At 36.6% G+C, this 19,366-nt stretch overlaps 2 protein-coding genes across 6 annotated transcripts in view; both read left to right on the top strand.

Annotated features, from left to right (window-relative positions):
- The first annotated feature begins 590 nt into the window (after positions 1–590).
- On the top strand, positions 591–13,267 carry LOC107660155 (dnaJ homolog subfamily C member 4-like). Of its 4 annotated transcripts, none has more exons than XM_016449394.1 (8): positions 591–681; positions 1,375–1,427; positions 1,851–1,962; positions 4,981–5,071; positions 7,327–7,502; positions 9,867–10,034; positions 10,593–10,679; positions 12,217–13,267. In XM_016449394.1, the coding sequence occupies exons 3-8, from the start codon at positions 1,871–1,873 to the stop codon at positions 12,311–12,313; spliced, it is 711 nt and encodes a 236-aa protein (XP_016304880.1). In that variant the 5' UTR covers positions 591–681; positions 1,375–1,427; positions 1,851–1,870; the 3' UTR covers positions 12,314–13,267. The 4 variants fall into 4 exon arrangements, with proteins under 4 accessions (XP_016304880.1, XP_016304878.1, XP_016304879.1 ...); XM_016449392.1 differs by having other exon boundaries at positions 1,832–1,962; XM_016449393.1 differs by lacking the exons at positions 591–681; positions 1,375–1,427; positions 1,851–1,962 and adding exons at positions 2,357–2,455; positions 3,149–3,201; positions 3,625–3,736.
- A 3,341-nt stretch (positions 13,268–16,608) lies between these two features.
- Positions 16,609–19,366, top strand: part of LOC107660154 (snake venom vascular endothelial growth factor toxin barietin-like) — a 21,650-nt gene continuing 18,892 nt past the window's right edge. For both annotated transcript variants that reach the window (XM_016449388.1, XM_016449389.1), the window contains exon 1: positions 16,609–17,526. In XM_016449388.1, coding sequence (XP_016304874.1) covers positions 17,443–17,526 — 84 coding nt within the window. In that variant the 5' untranslated portion in view covers positions 16,609–17,442. The remainder of the gene's footprint in view (positions 17,527–19,366) is intronic.

Below are 19,366 nucleotides of genomic sequence, written 5' to 3'. Positions count from 1 at the left end.
ACATATGAAGCATGTTCATGTGTTTTTGCTGCTGATCCGACAGACCAGTGCATGCACGGGACAGCATTTTAATGGTTTTATAAGTACAGTGAATAAATATGAATGTTGCCATTTCTTCTTCAAAAAAAAAATTCACTACAGGGGATACACAATCCTCACATTAAAGTGACAACAACACAAAACATGTCTAATATGTTTGCAATACTAAAACAGTGAATGTTTATTTAAGATGCTATTTATTCTGAAGTTACTCCACTATTTCTCTTAAATACATAAAGGTCCAAAAAAAAGTCCTTGTTTTATTTTATGCTGTCAAAAAGTCCAACTGGAATCTATGACCAATAAATAAGTGAATTCTCACTTATTACTATAGAATAACAGTGAAGAAGAACAACCAATACATAAGTTAATTCTGTAGTGAATTAAATAATAATTAATATGAATATTAATGCATCTAGTTCTCTCCAAAATGTACAATTGCATTGTAGCAATATCATTATATTATTAATGTAAATAAAGGGTTACCCATTGAAAACAGGTAAACAGCTGCTGTATGTCTGATATGAAACACTGTCCTGCTGTATGTCTGATATGAAACAGTCCTTTTATGTAACAGCGACGGTGAAGCGTTATGAAAGCAGCAGAACATGACAGCAGACCTGCGTGTGTCCGTGAATGAAGGTGACGCCGTTATTTGTGTTTAATCCGCTGATTTATGTCTCACTAATGAGATTAACAGTGCGTTTGATCAATGTTTGTGTGCTAAGCTACACGCTTCCTTTAACTTTGTTGTTGTTTTTAGCATTGCAGCTAAGCTAATAGCAGTCGACTGGAAAGTGTGTCACATAAACTGATAAAATGTATCAGGCGGTTTTAAAATCGTGTCCTATTTGGCATGGAAATGCACTTTAGATTATTAATTAACAACAACATTAGCTACCGTCTAATTTGTTTAACTGGCCGTGTCTCAAACCTAGTGAGCTGACTACAGCATTGTTTGGGCTCAGTTGTACCGAGACTAAAAGTACCGTCTAGTTAGCAGCTCTCTAGATTTTGACAGCTGCCAGGTTTATTGGTCATAGATTCCAGTTGGGCAGTTGTCCCGGTTTATGATGTTTAGTTAATGTAGATGTTTGGATAGAAAACACATGTATTACACTGAATTAGTGTGTGCTCCTTTTTTGTTCACACAATGACAGTAAGATCCTGATAAATCTACGTTGATTAATAATGTATACATATATTAATTAGACTATAGGGTTTAGATTGTAGTGATTAGATCAATCATTTGATCAATTCAAGAACTTCAGATGTCAAGGAGGGACCTATACTATAAAACATTGTGTGTTTGTGTGATCTCTTGTGTCCATTCAGGATCTCCTGCAGAGCTGCTGACGGGCTGCATTTCAATGGGATCCTGCTGAGTGGTATGTAGTTGCACCAAAACACAACATGAATTCAACATGTAAAGCTTCAGTCAAACAAAACATGCATTCATCATGATAAAACCTTACTCAAACAAAATGTGCATTCAGCATGATAAAGCGTTAAGCTAAAACAACATGCATTGAACACGATAAAGCTTCGTCCGATCACAGTATGCATTCAACATGATAAAGTTTAATCTAAATACAACATGCATTCAGCGCGCTAACACTTAAACACAACATGATAAAGCCTGACCCAGACAGTACACATTCAACATGCTGAAACTGCAACAAAACACAGGATGCATTGAACATGCTGCAACTGCAGCAAAATCTAAAACAAAACATCCAGAAAACTAATGTTTATTCCCATAATAATCCCCTTTATCTCAACCGTTCTTTAGATTCTCATCTATGTTATAGTTTATTTCTACGGGAGCATCATGCAGTTGGAGGCTCATCTTCGTCTCTGTCATAGTTGTTTGTGGTTCTGTAAAAGTTCTCAGCGGCTGTTTTCACTCTGTACTGCGCACAGGTATGCATGACCAAATTTGATTTATCTGTTGAATACAGATTAAACATTTTCATTTCAGCAATAACAATACACGGAGCTTCCAAAACCAAAATGGTTTAGCTCAAATGCTTAAAGGGATAGTTCACCCAAAAATACAACTGGAATCTATGACCAATAAATAAGTGAATTCTCACTTATTACTATAGAATAACAGTGAAGAAGAACAACCAATACATAAGTTAATTCTGTAGTGAATTAAATAATAATTAATATGAATATTAATGCATCTAGTTCTCTCCAAAATGTACAATTGCATTGTAGCAATATCATTATATTATTAATGTAAATAAAGGGTTACCCATTGAAAACAGGTAAACAGCTGCTGTATGTCTGATATGAAACACTGTCCTGCTGTATGTCTGATATGAAACAGTCCTTTTATGTAACAGCGACGGTGAAGCGTTATGAAAGCAGCAGAACATGACAGCAGACCTGCGTGTGTCCGTGAATGAAGGTGACGCCGTTATTTGTGTTTAATCCGCTGATTTATGTCTCACTAATGAGATTAACAGTGCGTTTGATCAATGTTTGTGTGCTAAGCTACACGCTTCCTTTAACTTTGTTGTTGTTTTTAGCATTGCAGCTAAGCTAATAGCAGTCGACTGGAAAGTGTGTCACATAAACTGATAAAATGTATCAGGCGGTTTTAAAATCGTGTCCTATTTGGCATGGAAATGCACTTTAGATTATTAATTAACAACAACATTAGCTACCGTCTAATTTGTTTAACTGGCCGTGTCTCAAACCTAGTGAGCTGACTACAGCATTGTTTGGGCTCAGTTGTACCGAGACTAAAAGTACCGTCTAGTTAGCAGCTCTCTAGATTTTGACAGCTGCCAGGTTTATTGGTCATAGATTCCAGTTGGGCAGTTGTCCCGGTTTATGATGTTTAGTTAATGTAGATGTTTGGATAGAAAACACATGTATTACACTGAATTAGTGTGTGCTCCTTTTTTGTTCACACAATGACAGTAAGATCCTGATAAATCTACGTTGATTAATAATGTATACATATATTAATTAGACTATAGGGTTTAGATTGTAGTGATTAGATCAATCATTTGATCAATTCAAGAACTTCAGATGTCAAGGAGGGACCTATACTATAAAACATTGTGTGTTTGTGTGATCTCTTGTGTCCATTCAGGATCTCCTGCAGAGCTGCTGACGGGCTGCATTTCAATGGGATCCTGCTGAGTGGTATGTAGTTGCACCAAAACACAACATGAATTCAACATGTAAAGCTTCAGTCAAACAAAACATGCATTCATCATGATAAAACCTTACTCAAACAAAATGTGCATTCAGCATGATAAAGCGTTAAGCTAAAACAACATGCATTGAACACGATAAAGCTTCGTCCGATCACAGTATGCATTCAACATGATAAAGTTTAATCTAAATACAACATGCATTCAGCGCGCTAACACTTAAACACAACATGATAAAGCCTGACCCAGACAGTACACATTCAACATGCTGAAACTGCAACAAAACACAGGATGCATTGAACATGCTGCAACTGCAGCAAAATCTAAAACAAAACATCCAGAAAACTAATGTTTATTCCCATAATAATCCCCTTTATCTCAACCGTTCTTTAGATTCTCATCTATGTTATAGTTTATTTCTACGGGAGCATCATGCAGTTGGAGGCTCATCTTCGTCTCTGTCATAGTTGTTTGTGGTTCTGTAAAAGTTCTCAGCGGCTGTTTTCACTCTGTACTGCGCACAGGTATGCATGACCAAATTTGATTTATCTGTTGAATACAGATTAAACATTTTCATTTCAGCAATAACAATACACGGAGCTTCCAAAACCAAAATGGTTTAGCTCAAATGCTTAAAGGGATAGTTCACCCAAAAATAAAAATTCTGTTATTAATTACTCACCCTCATGTCGTTTCAAACCCGTAAGAACTTCGTTCATCTTCGGAACACAAATTAAGATATTTTTGATGGAATCTGAGAGCTCTCTGACCCTGCATAGACAGCAATACAACTGAAACGTTCCCAAGTCCAGAGACTTGAACGTAAACAGCGGATGCTGTTCTGTGTCAGCTGCGTCACACGGATATGCTGTTTTCGTTCAGATCAAATCACAACAACGTAGGAAACGGATCCGGCGTGACGCAGCTGACACAGAACAGCTTTTTTTTTTTCTTTTGCACACAAAAAGTATTCTCGTAGCTTCGTATAATTGCGGATGAGCCACTGATGTCACATGGATTATTTTACAGATCTCCTTGCTACGTCTCTGGACTTGGGAACATTTCAGTTGTATTGCTGTCTATGGGAGGGTCAGACAGCTCTCAGATTCCATCAAAAATATCTTAATTTGGGTTTGGAACGACATGAGGGTGAGTAATTAATGACAGAATTTTCATTTTTGGGTGAAGTAACCCTTTAAAACAAATTTGAGTTCCTGTGTTTTCTAGTATAACAATACGTTATGAAAGCCCATTTTTGCCACAGAATAAAATATATAAAAAAGATATTTGCAACTTATAAGTTTACTTCTCACAAGTCTGACATTTTTTTTCTTTTGTACTGAAAAACAAAACAAAAATACTAAGAAATTTACTTTTTGCAGTGAGATTTTTTTTGTCAGTCTTTATTTGAACAATTATGTAAATGCATCCTTCAGAGCTGATGTTGTCATCTATAGACAAGAATATTATAGAGGCATAATTGTTGGCTCAGAACATCCTAGCTACTACTTAACAACCACCAAGAATTTCCAGAGTGACTAGCACCACTCACGTTTTTGTTAGAAAATATAAAAATCTATTTTTTGACTTATTGTTCTAAACAGGCTGTTATATTAGGTAACATTATTTTGTAAATTATCATCAAGGCCATAAGATTATGAGATTTGGCTGCAGATATTATTTTTGTAGAGTGACTATTATTGTAGTTTTTATCTTGTCATCATGAAGACAAATGATTTGTTTTCATTGCCTCTTTTTCTGTTTATAGATCATCAACCAATTACTATGAACTTCTCGGGGTGAAACCAGATGCGACGTTGGAGCAAATTAAGAATGCATTTTTTGACAAATCCAAAAAGGTTAATTTCTAGGGATTTTTTCTGTTATTTTAGAGTGATTTTGTTTATAGAGTCTAGTGTTATGATCACTTATATTAACCATAACATTATCATCCACCAGTTTAGACACTTTTATAGTTATTATTATAGTTATCTTTTATAGCTATTTTAAAATTGTATTTTATTTATTGCGTCATCTATATGCTTTGACAGTGGAAGAGGAGTTAGTAATATGGATGTGATCAAAGCATTTTGCAATTTGCATTAGTTTAATTTGTCAAACTGAGGCAGATCCTCAGAAATTCAATTCAATTCAAGTTTATTTGTATAGCGCTTTTCACGATACAAATCGTTGCAAAGCAATTTTACAGCAAATTAGGTTTCTACAATATTTAGTAGTAGCTTATCAGTGGTGACTGTCAGTTAATAAACATATGGCAGAAATGTACGGAAAAATCAATTAAAGACGTAATCAAACAGACGATGAAACACTATTAACAGCAATTATTATATGATGCAATCAAACTTATAGCAAAATTTGGTAGTTCTGTATGTTGTTTCATGGTTGGCATCATCTGAGGTCCTCTGAGGGGTTGGCATCATCTCTTCTCAGGTGTTCTGGATCCAGACTGAAGCTTGTGTAAATCCTAGTTACCACGGGATGTCAATCCCATGGCAAAAACAGAGAAACAAATAGAGACATAATTAGCGTAGTTGCTGTTTCAACAAAGAAAAATTGATTTGTTTAACCCAAGCTAAAGAATAATAATGCGCATTTGATCAGATATAACTGCAGTACTAGATTATGAGATGCATTTGATCAGATATAACTGCAGTACAAGATTATGAGATGCATTATTTGAATGCTTGGCCAAAGAGATGCGTCTTTAATCTAGATTTAAACAGAGAGGAAGGCTATTTCAGAGTTTGGGAGCCAAATGCAAAAAACCTCTACCTCCTTTAGTGGACTTTGCTATCCTAGGTACTACCAAAAGTCCAAAAGTATGCGACCTTAGGGAGCGTGATGGATTGTGGTAGGATCTAAACCATCTTAAAGCCTGCCCTTGAATACCTGTATAGTTTTGTAATCGATCTATGAGTATGTCATGATATATAGTGTCGAATGCAGCGCTAAGATCAACTAAAACTAGCAATGACATGCAGCCTTGGTCTGATGCAAGAAGCAAGTCATTTGTAATTTTAACAAGTGCAGTTTCTGTGCTATGGTGGGGCCTGAAGCCTGACTGAAATTCTTCACAGAGATCATTTTGTTGCAGGAAGGAGCATAATTGGGCAGACACAACTTCTTCTAAAATTTTAGACATAAACGGAAGAAAGCACTGCAGTTTATCTTTTGGTGCGATGAATGAAGCTGAAGTATTATACGCTGTAGAATCTACAGTTGTTATTGTATTTCTGATGTTATCTATTTTATCATTGACGAAATTCATAAAGTCATTACTATTAAACTGTGAGGGAATATTCAGATTGGGTGGCGTCTGGAATTGCTTCTGGAGAGAATTTCTTCTCTAATGCATAGTTTATCCTTAGTGATAAAAAAAAAAGTAGCCTGATGCATTCCAACAATATTGTATGGTTGTACAAAAATTATGCCTAGCTATACACCTCCTCACCCCTAGAGGGAGCTTCGATTGTGGCAGAGAGACTGTTGTCTGTTCCCATAGTCTTAAATTTTTAGGCACTTATTCTTGAATTTTATCCTATTTGTTTAGTTGTTGAGTTTACTAGGCACATTTGTTTTGTTGGATAATTTGTCAACATGTCACAAATTTAAGCAATTAAATATGTTGGTGAGAGAGCTTCAAGGGTAACAAACGAAAGTCGTGAGACAATTATGCATGTGTCTGCGAGAAAGAGAGTGAGAAACATCTGTTTACAGGTGAAGGAGGCAGAGTGATGGCAAGATAGAACCACTGCATGCTTGTGTGTGTGACAGGAGATGAGGGTACAAACCGAAGATATGGGAGCTTTGTTTCTGAGTCAGAAGCAGATAAAAGCTTTTTGAGTGATGTGACTTACAGAACAAGTGAGAGTGGAAAGGTGAAAAGGTCATAAAGATGAGGCTTGTGTTCCGTTCACTAAATATGAGACATGCATTAATCTGATGTTTTTATGAATTAAATTAATTAAGGACACTAAATATTTTTGTGCAGGTGCACTTCATGTTCTTTGAATTGTTTAAATTGCTAAATGTATATACAAGTGTAATGTCATTGGTTTGATATGAACAAAAATGTGCATCTTCTCATCTTCAGTTGCACCCTGACAGTGACCCATCCAATCCCGGTCTGCACAGTCAGTTTGTGCAGCTGAACGAGGCGTACAGGGTGCTAAGCAGAGAAGGGTCCAGGCAAGATTATGACCTCAGGCTGAGGTACCATTACACTGCAGGTCCGGCCTTCAGATCCTCCAGCTCCACCAACAGCCCCAGGTGACTGTTAACGCCATAATCAACCAACCTGATGTTATTAAATGGGATTTTACTGAATTAGTATAAGTGGGCATCTTATACTAACATGAAGGTTATAATATTGGCATATATACTGTAGAAACCAGTGGCCTTTAAAAAAACGCAAATTTCATAAATTTTATCCTATGTCAAAGATGAGGAACAAGTCGGCAGAAACAAACTAAAACTGACCTAGCAACCACTCAGAATACCCTAGTAACTCTATAGCAACATGCTAAAAGCATCTCAGAACACTTTAACAATTCCATAGCAACGTCCTAGCAACAGCATAGCTGAAAGACTCTCGGAACACTTTAACACCTGCATAGCAATGCCCTAGCAACTCAGAGTCAAGCCTCTCAGAATGCTTAAACAACAGCATAGCAACGCCCTAGCAACCACTCAGAGTCAGAACACCTTTGCAACTGCATAGCAACATGCTGAAAGCCTCTCAGAACACTTTAGCAACTCCCAGAGCCGTTGAGAAACAGAGTTGCGACATGCTTTGATCTCGCCGCCATGCGGTCACGTGGTTCATGGAGCTCTCAATAGTTCCAAACAACTCCGTGCTGTCAATATGTTTGAATGGGTTTAAGAAGGATAGACAGCAGATTCACTATATTTGCAGCAATTTCTAGTGATTATTAACACATCATGTGCATTGATTGTGTATTTATAACTACGCTGACTACGTTTTACAATCACATTTTATTCTGGGGAGTGATGAAGAGACAGCATTAATATTTTTTCTAATATGCTTATTATTTATATTACAATTAGCGTAGTATTTATGGTTAAAATAGAGAAAATGTTTTTAAATTCCAGTGCAAAGAGGCAAATTAGAGACCTTTGGTGGCCAGAAAAATAATATTCCTATGTAATGCCATGATTTAACCACTAGATGCCCATATGGCTGTTTAATAAATATATTCTACATATATTTAGCGCTACTCTAGTTGCTGTAAAGAGTTTTACCGGTCATAATAGCTTATTTATTTATTTAGTTATTTTATGTTTTGCATTGTATATTTAGACATTATCAAACACTCAATGTTTATAAGTTTTGCTTTTTTTTTATGTTGAATTAAAAAAGATTAATTACTCACATCCCAGTATTATTTTATGACATTTATGTAAGAAGACAATATAAGTGAATGTTAAAAAAGGCCAGCAAATACGGAATTTAACCCAATTAAAATAACGTTTAAAAAAACACAAAGCAACCAACTGCATTCAGGGAAACTCTTTCTTGTATTCCTTTAATGGGCAGTCTTCACTGAAACTCATTCAACTTCCTACAGGGAGAGAAAGATTGCAAAAAGATCATAGGTTATGATCGCTATTAAGGTGTTTCTCACGTTATCTAACTGCAAATATAGCATAACTGCCTATTATCTAAAACTAAACATTAACTATAACGCGTTTCATAAAATACAACTACTGGCCAGATGTCCGAGAGGTAAACTAATGCGTTAAAATGCCAAAAACTGCTGTAATTTCCTCAACTTTCTGGCGAGTGTGCTTGAGAAGCACTGAAATGAATGGGCTTCAATACTGGAACTATTGGTTGTTTGGAACTTTTGGCTCCATGACATGCTTTACTTCCGCATTCCTCAGTTCCTATGGGAGTGTCGCAACTCTGTTTCTCAGCGGCTCTGGCAACTCCATAACAACGCCCTAGCAACCACTCAGAGTCAGAACACCATAGAAACATGCTGAAAGCCTCTCAGAACACCTTAGCAACTGCATAGCAACATACTGAAAGCCTCTCAGAACACTTAAACAGCTGCATAGCCAAGCCCTAGTAACCACTCAGAGCATCCTATCATCATGGTGACAAGATTTGCACAGACAAGCACCAGTCACATTTTTTCAGAATGTGTAATAATCTATCTGGTTGATATTAATATTCTGCCATTTTAAAAGAATGTTTGTACAATTTGAGGTAATAGTATGAAAACAATTTTTGTTGAATAATACACAGAAATATTTTTAAAGAGACATGTGATGTTGACAGTGATAATTTTGGGTATATGTGTTACACATTTAAAAGTAAAACTTCTTTATTGGCATTATTGGTTCCATGAAGAACCTTTAACATCCATAGATAGAACCATTGCAGTGTATAAAAGATTCCTAAAAGTGGAATCTTTGTCTGCACACTAAGTTCTTTTAAGAAATGTTCACTGAAAGGCTCTTTTTGGAAGCTAAATGGTTCTTCTATGGGAACACTGCTAAAACCCCCTTTTGGAACTTTTTTTGAGAGATATTTTTATTTAAGAATCATGTTACAAAAGATTATGGTTCAGTGGCTGAAATACCAGTGTTTGTCTCTCTGTTTGTCAGTGCGGAGGCTGCAGAGAGCATGCGTTACTGGGAGCAGTTCAGACAGGCCCAGCCTCAGGAGAACACGGTTGAGGAGCGGGAAAAGAGCAAGAAACGTAACATGCGTTTGGTGGGCTACTGCGTGCTAACCATGCTACTCAGTATCTCCGTACATTACTTTGGGTTCAGGTAAGCTTTAATACATAGTATTGACATCAACATGCACAGCGTTCCATCCTAATATTTTTCAAGACACTCTGAATGATGCTGCGCTGATAAGTGAGTGTTTTGCAACTGTTTGTATGAAACACAGTGCAAAATGTTTTCTTTTGTTCCAGCATCGGTTTTCTGATAAGTACGTGATAATGATGTTTTGTTTTTGAAATGCATTTCATCTGTCCCAGAGTCAGACAAACCCCAGTAGAGCGTGTTCACTGGTTTCCCATAATCCCTGATGTTTAGTTATGCTTTCCAGTATCAGCTAAATGTTTTTACACCTTGATATCAGGCGACTGAGATTAAGTATCTTTTATAAACAGACACTGCTCGCTTGACGCGTAGCAGAAGTGCACTTAAAATGTTTTGAAAAATGATCAAATGTTTTATTGCCTGTCAGTGCCCGTGTGCCCTTTTAAATGCGACCCTAAAGTTATGTGGGCACGTCGTGGATGTCTGTTCACCCCTCCAAATATATATGTTGGCAGTAAATCTGTTCACCTTTGACCCCTGGGCTGGTCTGTCATGCAGGAAACTGGAAGAGGTCCATTATAACTTCATGGATGAGAAGGATAGAGTCATCACTGAGATCTACAACACATCCAAAGAAAGAGCCAGGTGGGGAACGCTTTGAAGTTACGTGTGTCGCCTCAGGAGGCACATCAGAGGTTTTGAATACAAAAGCTGTAGCGTTTGAAATCATTAGAGGATAAATTGTTAACATGTAAAGGAATGATAAAGTAAGATGATTATAGATTCATCTCATGTTATTTGACAGCCTTTATGAATTTATTCTTTATTAGCAACTCAGTCAGCCCCCTAATGAGGTTTAAGTACTTAAAGGTAAATGTAATTTGTAAGTCACTTTGGATAAAAAGCATCTGCTTTGGATAAAGGCAGAAATTTTGAGTCAAAAAAAAAGGTATTTAAGATAATGCTAAATTGCATGGTGGCACTGTATTGTGGGACTGAAATATTATAAATCAGACTTTGGACAAGTAACAAGAAACCCCAATTTTTTTTGTCAGCCAAACCCCTGTAGATGTAAAATATTTACTTGAAGTACTCCCTGAGATTTTAAGTTAATATTTCAATATTTCAGTTAATGGTCACATGACGTGCAAGTAAATAGATTAGTTATTTATTAATTTTTTACTGTTTTATTTTGACTTTATAGCTCAAAGGTCAAAATCATGTGCATCAAAATCAAGTGTATAATGTTAGTTCTGGCAGATCACATGAGTCAAGCTTTCATCGGCTGATTCTCAGCTGATCCACATCTACCTATATAAGGCCTATTCAGTATTATTCAGCAGCTTTATCGCTTGCTCAGGAGCAAATTACCCTCCTCCATCCCCAACTCCTCCTTTCGCCACAGTCAGGACTTGGCTTTCTGGCTTTCCTTGTTGAATCAGACTCCTTTTATCATGAATAATGTTGTTACACTTAAATATCTTTAAGAACATTAATGATATCTGCTTTGGTCTGTTCTGTTTACCCTACGGGGGTTATTGCTGCTCTCTCTGCTCATTCATGACAGGCTGCATGGATGGGCAGGAAGTTTTTGCCCAGAACAGAACCATACTCCCAATCCAAACTCTATGCTAAGTGTCAATCATTTTGATGATAATGGTCCTGACAGAACTCTTTTTAAGTGTGATAGTGTTTCAGTCAATATTACATTCTCATTGTAAGGGATAACCCATGGCTAGCTGTGCATTACATTATATTCTTGCAAATGTGTAAATAAAGAAAACCTATTGCACGTTGCCTTTCCAGATGAATGTTAAACTCTCAGAACATGCAGAGATGGAGTGAACTCTGAGATGCTGAAAACACTGGATCATTAGTTGCTCGTATGTGCACTGAACACAGTGCTGCGTTTCACTGTGAAATACACAGCACATCAGACTACAGCCTTTGATTCATAATTGCACTAAGCTAGATTATCGTGCAGCCCTGTTTATTTAGATTTTACATTTGATATATAATTATTAGCTTTTCATCAACCTCCTGCAGTTCCCTCAAGACCTCTCATTTGGTAAACCATGATCTTGCATAATGACAGTGAGTTTTGCATGGGATAGCACATTCATATTTTCTTCAGAAATTGTAAAAATTGTATTTGATCATGCTGCTTTCGGATTTTCCTCAGAGTGAACGGCTTCAAGAAGCAGCAGGAGATCTTGAGACAGAAACACGCCGAGTTCCTGGAGAGATACAAGATCCGCAGTAATGGAGAAGAGAAATAAAACAAGGAAAAGATCGATCTAGAAGAAGCTCTTCACACAGGGTTATTGAGAGAGTGCAGGTTGTGGATGAATGTTGAAGAGTGAATTGTATTTTGTGTTCATAGTTTTTATCAAATTTTCTAGGGCCACGGTGTGTCAAATCCACAAACGCAGCAATATTTCAGCCCTTGTACTTTCACCCAACTCTGACAGATTAAGGTCACACGGGGTGCAAGGCAAATCAGGCTGATTATAGGCCAACATGGCTTCTCATGAGGTGTTTTAAACACCTGTACTCTTACTGTATTTCCTGCATTTGCAGGCGACATTGTAACTGCACCTGGAAAAGGTGTTATGGAAACATTGCATTCCTGATAAAGTAGTTCATCAAAACACTGAAAATACTGTACATTGTGCACTTTGTTAAGCTCAATGTGTGTGTGTATGTGTGGGAGAGAGTTTCTCATGGAAGAATGTTATACAGATGGGCAGATCAGTGCTGTCCAGTGCGTTTTATTTCAGGTGCTGGTTATTTTCCAACTATTTTGAATGCAACATCAAATAATCTTATCTTGAACAGGAAGTGAATGGGTCTTTGGCAAGTAATGAGAAGTTTCTTTTACCCGTGTAATAGATCTAGGCTGCATATCAAATGCATTTCCTACAAGTTATTTTACAGCAAGATTATATTAAACAAGACCCTTATTCTGGATCCAAACTCTTCTCAGACCCCTGTTGTCACAAGGCATAGATCCCAAAAACTAAGTCTTTTTAGATATCCAAGTCATTGCCCTTTTTTGAAGAATGGAAAAGTATTTTAGGGTTTGACATTTAATGTAAATTCTGCATTAGACATTCACCAGAGCGCCTTCATCTTTATAAATCAAGTATTGGTTTTGTGTGAAATCACTCTAATGCAAGCCTTAATGTCATTGGGTTTTGAAGTGATCAATAATTAAAGATGATATGGATCTCAGTTATGTAATGTTTTTCATCTGCATGCATTTTTGTGTTTCTATAGATTTTTTTGCAAACTTCTTTGTTCTAATACACAACCATTCAAATGTTTGGGTTTGTTAAGATTTTTTAATGTTTTTGAAGGAAGTCTTTTATGCACACCAAGGCTGCATTTATTTGATCAAAAATACAGTTGTATCATGACAATGTTAATGTATTTGGTCTTGGTGGAATAGATCTGCTACGCTGCTGCTGAACTGCTGCTTCTGTTGGTTATTGCTGTTGTTGTAGATTTGTTTGAGTATCGATAACTTCGATACTCGCGTCAGTATCGATATATCGATACTTTGGATCGATACGCCCATCCCTATAGATTACTGATGCAACGCAAGTACAGGAACTTGATACTGCCATTACATGCGCAGATATGGTGCTGTGAATATACTGCTGCTGCACAAGTAGCATATATAATAACCCGTAGCAGCTCTGTACAGGTGGAGCTGGGGGAGGTGGAGGGTTTCAGAGGAACTCTGAAAGTGTGCTACGAAATGCTCTAGTGGATGCTAACCAGCCATTCAGATGTAAAGCAGCAAGCTTATTGTTTGCAACATGAACCAATCAGCTTGGGCCAGATAGTTTAATGCTGTGAATATCATCAGTTTGCATTAAGGAACCATAAGCCTGTGCCATCTAGAGTTTCATGACAGAACTTGGCATTAAAAACATTTTAATATTGTGAAATAATATTACAGTTTAAAGTAACTGTTTTGATTTGAATGCATTTTAAAATGTAATTTATTCTGTGATGTTAAAGCTGAATATTCAGCGGTCATTACTCCAGTGTTCAGAAACACAAAAAGAAATCATATGCTTATTTGCTGCTTAAAAAAAACTCATTATTATTGTCAGTGTTGAAAATGTCAATTTTTTTGGAAACCGTGATACAATTTCTTCACAATCCTTTGGTGAATAGAAAGTTGAAAAGAACAGAATTTATTTGAAATGGAATGTTTTGTAGCACTATAAATGTCTTTACTGTCACTTTTGATCAATTTAATGCATTCTTGCTGAATAAAAGTGTTCTTTCCTTAAAAAAAAATGAATGACCCCAAAATTTTGATCCATATACTTCCAAAAGCATTATTAGTGATATTTGCTAAGGTAAGCAACACTTTTGCTGTTGCATATTTGATTTGACTCGCTTTTCACCTTGTGGACGATAAAACAGTCTCGAACTTCCCATAGACTTGCTTTGTTTGTTGTTTATTGCCCTACTTTTTAACTCCTCTTAGCAAACAAAAACCTCTGCTAGGTCATTCCCAATTTGCGATTGGGACAATTCTAGAATCCACTACAGTAGACAAATGTCACAGAAGCCTCACATTCCCAAAGCCTGTGCAGATGTTGACGATCTGGGCTGTTCTGTGACTCCACGGCCCAGGACTCAGTCTGATGTGGTTTTCTGATATGGCATGGGCCCATATGCAGGTGCTCCTCTCTGCTCAGGTCTGATCTTGGAGATACCAGCTTTCAGGAATGAGTCAGGGACAGTTTTGATGATGTTTTTTTCTGCTTGTCTGTCTCTACAAGAGCACCTATCATTTTGACGTTTTAAAGCTAAACTCTTTTAGGGCACCGTCTGGAGAGACTTCACAGAAATACTAACAACATCGCCCACAGTTCAGCAGTATCAATGGTGAAATCTTGTGACCTTGGCCCGGTTTGTTTATTTGGATATGTGATGGCTGGACCTTCTCTCCGGACCACTCTGGGTTTTCCAGAAGGCCTTTAGATAGTTATACTCTGAAAGGGCTTTTTGCGGTTGTCAGCTTTAATGCTGTAAGCAGTCCAGGAGAGATGGAACAGCCTGCATTCCTGCAGCCCACATGAATTTTTTTTTGCTCGGTATAACCCAAACATACCTGTGGGTGATGTTGAGGGTCTTCACATGCAAACGAAGTCGAGTGGGTTCAGGTTGGTTAGTTTGTTAAATCAATCAGTTCAGATGCTGTTTAACCTAATTATTTCAAATTTACACCTGAAAATAGTCACAGTAGTGACTTCTAAGGAGGTGTTGTTCATAATATAGTCATTGCTGTTGATGCACAGAAACGTTTTTGTTAATTGCTTTAGAAAATGGTTTTAAAACAAAATTTCCTACATTTTATTTTATTTTATTTATTTCTTTGTAAACTCTGTCTATAGTTATGGCTATTGGCGATTGTTAAGCATGGGTTTAAAACAGGTTTTCTGGTTTTAAAACATGTTTCTATTTAATTAGCAAGTAAGCCTAAAAGTTTGTCATTTCTGCACAGCAATTGTAACCAGCATGTGAATTTAAACATTTTGCAAAAATGAGTCCTATCCACAAAATTGATTGGACAAAATTGTATCACATAAAACTAAGAATAGTTAAGTCAAAAATGTAAATTATTGTAAATTAAAATGTAAATTATCATTAACATATAAACAAGTCTTTCAAAACCTATGTTACTTTCTTACATTTTGTATAACAAATTATTTAAAATGTCCAAGCTGCTCTTTTCCATACTTTGAAGCAAATGCCATGGCTGTCAAGATTGTCAGAGTAAAAAAAAAAATCTAAAATTTCAGTCAAACGTATGTTTTTTTCACAATATTTAGATTTTTATTTAGATTTTTTTTGTGTTTTTTTTGGAACTTAAAATTTCCTGTTCCCATTTACTTTTATACTATGAAAACAGCTCACAATTTTGACTAATCTGTTATTTTTTTACAGTTTTACGTAAGAAAGATTTGAAACGACAAAGTAGATAAATGAGGGCATATGAACTGTCCCTTTAAGTTTCATTCTTCCGCTGGAAAATATAGTCCCGGTTGATAGTCTCTATGGTGCTGCGCAGTGATATAGTAGCTATGTGAACAGGTGTTTCGCGTCATAGCCGTTTCTACACTGTAAAAATGTTTTAGAAACCTTATAATGTGATTCAAGTGGTAACTGATTTTACTTAAGTCATTATGAAATATGACGGAATCAAGCGGACTACAACCGGCTAGACCTAGGCTACTCAGGTGAGACAGATATAACTCGCCAGAAAAAAACGCGCAGTTTCGCTTTTAACGGTGTGCCGCCGCTATATATCAATCAATCCACATCCAGAAACAAAACTAGCCGTTTTCTAATTACCATCCCGTCTGTTTGTAAGCGATAAATTCTTTAATTTAAAATGCATGCTTCCTTTAAAAAAGAACCCAAAACACCCTGACAGGGAAACGCACTCAAAAATAGACGGGGAGTCGGTTAATAATTGTCCACCTCGCGCTGCGCGAGCATTACACCTGTGCGTTTCTGCGCGCGAGCGAAGTCTGCGCGTCAGGAGGAAAAAAAGAGTTGCGGAGCGTGTGAGTCCTGAAGGGCAAATACGAGACTGGAGAAAACGACCTTAACCATATCAAGGTGTATTTCTCTCATTCTTATTTCATATAGGCGCATGTGCTTTGCATTGCGCGTGTTGACAGTGTAGATTATTTATGTCGAACATTTTAATTATAAGATCTTGTGTCTGACAAGCAAAGCGTCATCATGGGTTTGGTGGGCATGATTTCTCTGGTGACCTACAGTAGCACGGGATGCGCCGCACAAAGCGGGTCTGAAATGCCAGACGGGAGACACAGAGACCTCCAGGAGGCTCTTAACATCGATTCTTGAGGATACATTTATTTGTTACCGGATATTTTTCTTTGGACCATAAGGACGTACTCTAGTGCCACCGGGAATTTTGCTGCGAGGGAGCCGGTATAACTGAAATGCGCGGAATGCATGGAAAACTCTCCTGTAAAACAACATATATCGGGATTTATTGTAGCTAGTTATTTCTAATAAATACGCCCTACGACCATCTTGAGCCTCTCAAAGGCCTGATTTTATACTCAAGGAGTCCGTGTTGCCTGTTTGTTCATTTACCTACTTTAAAACTTAAGATATTTCATTTTTGACTTTTTTTTTTCTCGTTAAGCCATGACAGGGATGACAATTGCCTTGTTTTTTGAGAATCTACTGAGTAAATTGTCATTGCTTGGATTAAAGATGTTGGATTCGGATGTGAAAGTGGAATAATCATTCATAGAGAATTAACAACTGTGAGGACTGGACGTTGGACCTGCTATATATTATTTACACAACTATTTCTGACTTTTCTTGGTGAACTCAAACAATGGGGATCAAGCTGAGAGTTATTCTGGGAATGTTTCAGTTCGTCTCACTTACCAGAATACCAACACAATGTGCCAAAACACCGGTAAGAACATGTTTTTAATTATAATGATAATAATATATTTGTTATTATTTCAAATATTAGACAGTAGCATTGCAGTGCTCCTACAGTACTTATTTTAAAGTGTGTAGTCTTCATTATAAAAAATCGCTAAGTCTTTAAGCTTACATTCTATTAATTAAACTACTCTGGTCTGGCTGTCTTTTATCTCACACTTGATAAGTATCTTAACTATTGCTTGTAAAATGCACTTTATAGAGCTGAGTTAATGCACAACACTCTTCTGGGCATTTTATGTGTTGAAATAACCTGACGGTCATTGACGTTTGGCAGGATGGGAAAGGTGCTGCTTTTAAAGATGTAATGCTCTGATAAAAGCCACCAATTAAGTTATCAGTAGACATATGTTTTGTGTTTAGTGTTGTCTGAGAACACATTAAAGCGAGTTGAGGGTGTCAAAGAGCACATCATAGGGGTGTGGCCTGTATTATAATATTAATACAATGTGGTGCATTAATAGTATATCAATGTAATGTAATGCTAAAATATTTTAATATTTGTAAAAATTTATATTAGTTGAATACATATTTAATATGCTTATTTTTATGTATTTTATTTTGTTTTTGGGTGTAAATAATATGTGCTTATTAAAAATCATTTGAATCGTTTTCAGTCATTTTAATAGGCTAAAATATTTCAATAATATACATGTATTGTAGTATGTTTGTTTGTCCTAAACACTTTTTTTTTCTTTCTTTTTTTTTTGGCTGGGTCTCAGAAGGATAGACAGTGACGCACGTCTTTTCTTTATCTTCACTTAAACAAGCTTTTGTCAACATCACAGCCATCAGGCCAGTATACGACACCTATTGTTAGCACCAATAGCGTTGCGAGATGACAATAGTAGCCTATGAAGGCAGGATGGCAGAATGCACTGAATTTGCGCATCTCCGTTATTCGTAAGCGCAGCGGTATATGGTCGGTGTACGTGTGACCGGAGCTCTGCTTTATGGATGCATATCATAAGTCTTCGTAATGATGCAGCTCCACTCATCGTTTGTCCTGTCGTGTTTAGCCGAAACTTGGTTTATTTATTTTAGACTGCAGTTTGGCTCTAGTATATTTAATTTGACGATGCTAAAGATGCTGTGAAATGTAAACCTTCAGAATGTTGCATTGCATTATGGCATGGTTTTCAGAATTCTAACCTTGTGACCTTTAGGTTTCTCTATGTCACGTGCACGTGTTGTTGCTATTGCCAGGTGGGCAGTGATCAGGGTTGCCAGGTCCCAGACAAATGTTCTGCCCAAAGCTGATTTAAAACCCACTCAAAAGGAATGATAACTACACTGGAAAAATTCACTTCAATAGTTTTCACTCAGAAATTGCTAGTAAATTTGATAAGTAGCTACAAAGAATAGCCAATAACATGGAATTAAGCATGACATTTTGAAATATAAAGACCGAAATAGCCTATTTCTTGTAAAAGACTCCAATATTCTTAGTTTGCATTTTATTCCTCTTCTATTTTTGGTACTTTTAATTCTTCCTGTGCTTTTTTGTTGATTTTTAATTTTCAGCTGTATTTGTCTAGATACATTTCTTAAAATGTGAGTAACAAAAATGCATAACACTGTCACAGTGTGATACTCTGAGATAGCCATCCATAAAATGCTGTCAATAAATTAGTTTTTACACGCTGTCCTTTCACTTTCCCAGTTCTTTTAACCATTGTAGTTTGTACACATACAATAAACTCAATATTTTCTTCTAAACTCAGGACCATTATAATCCGTGTATCATTCGATCATTCGTTTTTTGATTTAATATTGAAAGTAGAAAAATGAGAAAACGGCTCCTTTTT

Source organism: Sinocyclocheilus anshuiensis, unplaced genomic scaffold (genome assembly GCF_001515605.1).
Source record: "Sinocyclocheilus anshuiensis isolate Anshui unplaced genomic scaffold, SAMN03320099.WGS_v1.1 scaffold888, whole genome shotgun sequence".
Classification (NCBI taxonomy): Eukaryota; Metazoa; Chordata; class Actinopteri; order Cypriniformes; family Cyprinidae; genus Sinocyclocheilus; species Sinocyclocheilus anshuiensis.
The sequence above is the reverse complement of the archived record's forward strand: the minus strand, read 5'-3'. Positions and strand labels throughout refer to the sequence as shown.